This window comes from Salvelinus sp. IW2-2015, unplaced genomic scaffold (assembly GCF_002910315.2).
Source record: "Salvelinus sp. IW2-2015 unplaced genomic scaffold, ASM291031v2 Un_scaffold3207, whole genome shotgun sequence".
Classification (NCBI taxonomy): Eukaryota; Metazoa; Chordata; class Actinopteri; order Salmoniformes; family Salmonidae; genus Salvelinus; species Salvelinus sp. IW2-2015.
In genome coordinates this window covers 34554-41249 of record NW_019944494.1, presented here as the reverse complement: position 1 = coordinate 41249, position 6696 = coordinate 34554, and the positions used below count along the sequence as shown (strand labels likewise).

Here is a 6696-nt window from a genome sequence, read left to right as displayed (position 1 = left end):
GGGGGTACAATTGGCCCAGCATCGTCCGGGCCGTCATTGTAAATAAGAATTCAACAAATTCCTGTTAACTGACTTGCCTAGTTAAATAAAGATTACACACACCACTGACCAAAAAGTTATTTTGTTGGAATTTACGCATGTCCCCATTAGCAGTAAAACATAGTCATACCTTTTTCTTTCACTTACTTGCTGTGCTGTTTTGTTCAGTTAATTCGTTTCATTCTCAACCAGGATTTCTACGGAACGCCGTTTGGGTCTATGCGTGTCAAATAAGCTTGTTGACCAATCAGGACCTGAATATGACTGCACGTCACATAATTTAACGCGTTCATTKATTTTTTTACGTAGTTATTACACATTGATTACACGTATTTCATGTCACAACGATTAATCGATACGTATGCTATGATGCTGGTAAAGTTGTCTCGCACCTGCAGTGCTGGTCATAAAACTTACAAAAGTACTCAAGGCTGTGACCAAGCGATTTGGTGGCATTCTCTCTGAGGCTCTTTACTGTGTCGCTCGCCACCATGCTCGATGCTAGGTACAAGGACCGCTACTTAGACAAACAGGGTTTACGTGAAATGTTACATACACAGCTGTACAAGATGGAAATGGACAGTAACCGTCCACACCGAGGAAGAGATGCCACAGACAGAGCTGAAACTTCACTGCTTGACATGTATGATCAAATCCTGGTTGAGAATGAAACGACTGAACAAAGGAAACAGCACAGCAAATAAGTGAAATAAATAGGTTTTGATTATGTTTTACTAGTAATGGGGACATGTGTAAATGCCAACAGTAACTTTTTGGTGTTTGTGTGTGAGCTTTTTATTTAACTAGGCAAGTCAGTTGAGAACATTCTTAATTACAATGACGGCCTACCCCGGCCAAACCCGGACGGCATTGGCCCAATTGTGCGCCGCCCTATGCGACTCCCAATCACGGCCGGATGTGATACAGCCTGGATTGTAACCAGGGACTGTAGTGATACCTCTTGCACTGAGATGCAGTGCGTTAGACCAGTGTGTGTGTGTGTGTGTGTGTGTTAACTATTTAACTGTACTAGTATGCTTAAGTCTGCTTCATATGGTGATTGTTTTTTTGGCAAGGAAAATATCAGTATCGGACAAAAATTTCTCAACGGTGCATCCCTAGTATAATCTTTGCCAAGGTGCATAGAAGCTGTTCTGGCCCATGTTGTATTTACCAGTTACCTGTTAATCCTGTCCAGGAAGTCCACAYGCATAGAAGCTGTTCTGGCCCATGTTGTATTTACCAGTTAGCTGTATATCCTGTCCAGGAAGTCCACAGGCGTAGAAGCTGTTCTGGCCCATGTTGTATTTACCAGTTAGCTGTATATCCTGTCCAGGAAGTCCACAGGCATAGAAGCTGTTCTGGCCCATGTTGTATTTACCAGTNCTGGCCCATGTTGTATTTACCAGTGACCTGTATATCCTGTCCAGGAAGTCCACAGGCATAGAAGCTGTTCTGGCCCATGTTGTATTTACCAGTTAGCTGTATATCCTGTCCAGGAAGTCCACAGGTGTAGAGCTGATGAAACTGTGGGTTTGCGCATAACCATTAAAAAATGATCTCAGGGAACTTCATCTGCGGGTCTAACGCCCCCCTCGCTCTGGAAGTGTAATCTCGCCAGACGTCAGAAGTGTCCACTTTATTTGAGGGGTTAGGGTGTGTCAAGTGTTGCTCTTTAAGAGGTTGTCATTAAGCAGGAATGTGTCTGTCTACACGGCAGGTATGACCAGTATTAGCAAACCGGAGAGACTGCATTAAAGCGAACACTGTCATACACACATTCGCTCTCTCACACACACACACACCCCTCTATTGAATTGGGTGATTGAGCAGCATGTTAATGTGMTGATTCAGAGCAATATGAAATCAACTGATCTTGTCTGCACCAGGCCAGGGAGTGGCTCCCAGATTACACCTAATATAACACTGGACAGGTTAGATCAGTCCTCTCCCAACTTGTTTCCTGGAGAGCCTCCTGTTTTTTTTTCTCTCTAATTACAGTTGTAACTAACKTTATTCAGCTTATCAACCAGCTAATTATTTGAATCCAGRGCACTAGATCAGGCTTGGAGTGAAAAACCTACAGGAGGGTAACTCTCCAGGAACAGGGTTGYAGTGAACCAACAGGAGGGGAAACTCTCCAGGAGCATCCCCATATAGGTCACTGGTGCAGAACCAAAAAGMTGTCCTCTTTCTCTCTCCCCTCTGTCCTCATCTACTCCCCTTCATGGATCTGAGATGACTCTGCACAGTTCAATATAGGTTCTACCATACTGCTTTCACRTGTTCAATCATAGCAGACCTGTGAAGTAGGCTGGAGCGCAGAAGGGGCCAGTTAAAAACAACAATAATAATAATGGAATGCAGCCCTCCCTAGGTCTAAGGAACAAGCTGGAACAGTCACGGAGTTCGAGAACCGTTCCGTTGTCTAAACCGTCTCCTGAGTTGTTACAAGCATAACGTGTCCTGATATAGSCTCCTGTCATGTGTGTATCTCTATTGTGTTAGTTATTAAGGTGATGTCATCAGATTGGTATGTAGCTACAGCGTCGTGAAAYAATAGGCGTCACGTCGGTCCTGTTTTGGTTGATTTTCCTCCATGCTGTAATTCCARGGTAATACTGGAGAAATCTGGTTTGGTTCAGCTGCTCTGACTCCACCTCAAACTGGTGCCGACACTGGCAACTGTTACCAACAGCAGCTAAGGTGATCTGGCTGTTTTTAGAGTATTTTGTTAGGATCCCCATTTAGCTGTTGCTCATGCAGCTCTTCAGCTACTCATCCAGAGGTAGTAGCACAGAGTTTCTAACCCCAGAGGTGCAACATCGCCAGACTTCCACGAACGCTTGCGAAGCAGACCAGGATTTGGGTTTTGAGAAATCAGTTAATAACCCAATCCTGTCCAACATGAAGTCTGATTGTGTGTGTTGACAGTGAATAACCCAATCCCGTCCAACATGAAGTCCGAGGCGAAGAAAGCTGCCAAGATCCTCAGAGAGTTTACTGATATCTCCAACGGCACTGGTGCTGACAAACTCATCCCAGGTATGTGAATGTGTGCGGGGTGGGTGTGTGTTCCTGTTGTCCATCTCTGAGTGTGCTTGTTTTCATCCTGCCCTTACTCTCATCTCTGACTCATACCTATTCATTTCTATCATTCTCAGCATGGCTTTATGGTGACGTCATCAGGGTTTTGTCAGGTCGACTCAACAGCCTTGGTTTCTCAAATTACTGCCTCGCCTGGTTCACCAACTACTTCTGAGTTGTCTGGACCTCTGGCAGTCTCTTTTGGGGGTGCCACAGGGTTCAATTCTCGGGCCGATTCTACCTTGTATACACCAATGACGTCGCTCTTGCTGCTGGTGATTCTCTGATCCACCTCTACGCAGACGACACCATTCTGTATACATCTGGCCCTTATTTGGACACTGCTAAAAAAAATCCAAACGAGCTTCAACGCCATACCACTCCTTCTGTGGCCTCCAACTGCTTTTAAATGCTAGTACAATTAAGTGCTTGCTCTTCAACTGATTGCTGCCTGCACCCTCCCGCCCGACTAGCATCACTACTCTGGACGGTTCTGACCTAGAATATGTGGACAACTACAAATACCTAGGTGTCTGGTTACACTGTAAACTTTCCTTTCAGACTGATATTAAGCATTTCCAATTCAAAATTAAATCTAGAATTGGCTTCCTGTTTCGCAACAAAGCCTCCTTCACTTTCATGCTGCCAAACATACCCTCGTAAAACTGAATATCCTACCGATCCTTGACTTCGGCGATGTCATTTACAAAATTAGCCTCCAATACCACACTCAATAAATTGGATGCAGTCTATCACAGTGCCATCCGTTTTGTCATCAAAGCCCCATTATACTACCCACCACTGCGACCTGTATGCTCTTGTTGGCTGGCCCTCACTACATATTTGTGCCCAAAACCCACTGGCTCCAGGTCATCTATGAGTCTTTGCTAGGTAAAGCCCCGCCTTATGTCAGCTCACTGGTCACCATAGCCAACACCCACCGCAGCACTGGTCATCCCCAAAGCCAACTATTCGTTGGGCCGCCTTACCTTCCAGTTCTCTGCCTCCCAACAAATTGAAAAAATCCCTGAAGCTGCTGTTTTTATCTCCCCCTCTAACTTTAACTTTAAGCATCAGCTGTCAGAGCAGCTTACCGATCACTGTACTTGTACACAGCCCCCCTGTAAATACCACCAACTACCTCATCCCCATTTTATTACTTACCCACTTGCTCTCTTGCACCCCAGTATCTCTACTTGCAAATCTATCACTCCAGTGTTGTAAATATTATTCTCTATGGCCTATTTATTGCCATACCTCCCTACTCTTCTACATTTGCACACACTGTACATAGATTTTTTCTATTGTGTAATTGACTATCTGTTTTGTCGCACTGCTTTGCTTTAACTTGGCCAGGTCGCAGTTGTAATGAGAACTTGTTCTCATCTGGCCTACCTGGTTAAATAAAGGTGAAAGAAAAAAAATGTCTTTATGTGACGTCATCAGGGTTTGTCAGGTGACAGTCCTCCTTTCCGGATATGGCAGAAATGTTGTCATAGCATGCTAGCAGGACCTGTTAATCATGTGTGTTTTCCCTCCAGCCAATATATTAGCCAAGTGTCAGGGCCTGGCCATCATACAGGTGATCAAGGCAGGCTTCATGATCACAGCTCGAGGCGGCAGCGGTATAGTCATCGCTAGACTGGCTGACGGACGTAAGTTCACTACCACACACACACACTGTATGGTCATCGCCAGGACATATATATATATATATATATATATATATATTCACTACGTCCCCCCTCTCACTAGGTTGGTCTGCTCCCTCTGCCATTGGTATAGCTGGTCTGGGCGGTGGCTTTGAGATTGGAGTTGAGGTAGGTTGACCACCAGAGACACACGAGGGATCCAGCCTAACATTTTCCCTTGGTCTCCTCATGGGCTAAAAAAACATGTGTACAGTGTCACACAATAGAAAACAGGAGTAATTCACTAAGCTCTATTAAGAGGTGTGACGACTGAGATGGTAAATAAGTTCATCCAGACATTTTGTTTTGACAATTTAGCCTTTTTTATTTATTTTTTTATTCTCTCATTTTCGTGGTATTCAATTGGTAGTTACGGTCCTGTCACATCGCTGCAACTCTCGTACGGACTCGGGAGAGGCAAAGGTCAAGAGCTGTGCGTCTTCCCGAAACACAACCCAGCCAAGCCGCACTGCTTCTTGACACAACGCCCGCTTAACCCGGAAGCCAGCCACACCAACGTGTCGGAGTGCGTGATGGGACGAGAACATTCCTGCCMGCGAAACCCTCCCCTAACCCGGACYACGCTGGGCCATTTGTGCGCRGCCCCATGGGTGTCCTGGTCGCGGCCGGCTGCGACAGAGCCTGGACTCGAACCAGGTTCTCTAGTGGCACAGRTAGCACTGCGATGCAGTGCCTTAGACKACTGCGCCACTCAGGTGGCCCGAACATGTGCGTTTTTTGGGGGGGTTAATTTACTGTCAAGCCTCCAGAATTTTCTGTTTTTCTGGGYGTTTCAACAGAGATTATAGGCTTAATTACCTATGCATATATTTTGTCCAGGTGTGTGAGCCTTGCTCATTCCAGTAGACACTTTTTTTTATTACAGAAATCATGAGGATAATGCACTTTTTACTGACCAAATTCATGGTCTTATTTGCACCAGGTGGAATGTACAGATKGCACCAGTGCGACCAATACATTTATTTTCTTTGCCCACACAGCCAAGTCAAAGCAAAATACAACGGTCTGGTTTTCCAGCAATCACAGTTGGAGGATTCCCAATATCCTCCTTATTCTGTGACCATAAATACTGTTTTATTGGGGAAGTTTGTCAAAATGAGTCAATTATTTACATTTGTGTTATCGAGTACATGTGTCAATATAGTTTCATTGATTGTTGACGTGAACTTCACAACTAAAACAGGATATATTATCTTAATGTTACACAAGCAGGAAGTCAGCTGTAGTTCACTTCTTCCCACAGTGAGCGCTGACTCAGGATCTCAGAGAAGTTTGTTCTCAAGACATCGGAGTGAAATAAAGGATGTTCGGATTTATTCAATTTTGAGAAAGTTGCCAACATTTTACACCCCAGGCGCCCTGTTCCATCCAGACCCTTATCGCGGCTGACTCCAGACGCCCTGTTCCATCCAGACCCTTATCGCGGCTGACTCCAGACGCCCTGTTCCATCCAGACCCTTATCGCGGCTGACTCCAGACGCCGTGTTCCATCCAGACCCTTATCGCGGCTGACTCCAGACGCCGTGTTCCATCCGGTTGCTTAGGGGGTCACGCCGAGGCTGTGGTTAGGGGGTCCCCGCCGAGGCTGTGGGTTAGGGGTCCCCCGAGGCTGTGCGTTGGGGTCCCCCGAGGCTGTGGTTAGGGGTCCCCGCCGAGGTGTGGTTAGGGGTCCCCCGAGGCTGTGCGTTGGGGTCCCCCGCAGCTGTGCGTTAGGGGTCCCCCGAGGCTGTGCGTTAGGGGGTCACCCCGAGGCTGTGGGTTAAATGGGGTCACCCCGAGGCTGTGGGTTAGGGGTCACCCCCGAGGCTTGTGGGTTAGGGTCACCCCCGAGGCTGTGGGTTAGGCTGTGTTAGGTCAC

At 46.4% G+C, this 6696-nt stretch overlaps 1 protein-coding gene across 1 annotated transcript in view; it reads left to right on the top strand.

Moving 5' to 3' along the window:
* The window catches only part of sh3yl1 (SH3 and SYLF domain containing 1), a 45636-nt gene that overhangs the window by 18508 nt on the left and 20432 nt on the right, over positions 1-6696 (top strand). Inside the window, exons 2-4 of the mRNA XM_070440937.1 lie at positions 2974-3084; positions 4668-4781; positions 4882-4946. Of these exons, the coding sequence (XP_070297038.1) occupies positions 2974-3084; positions 4668-4781; positions 4882-4946 (290 nt within the window). The remainder of the gene's footprint in view (positions 1-2973; positions 3085-4667; positions 4782-4881; positions 4947-6696) is intronic.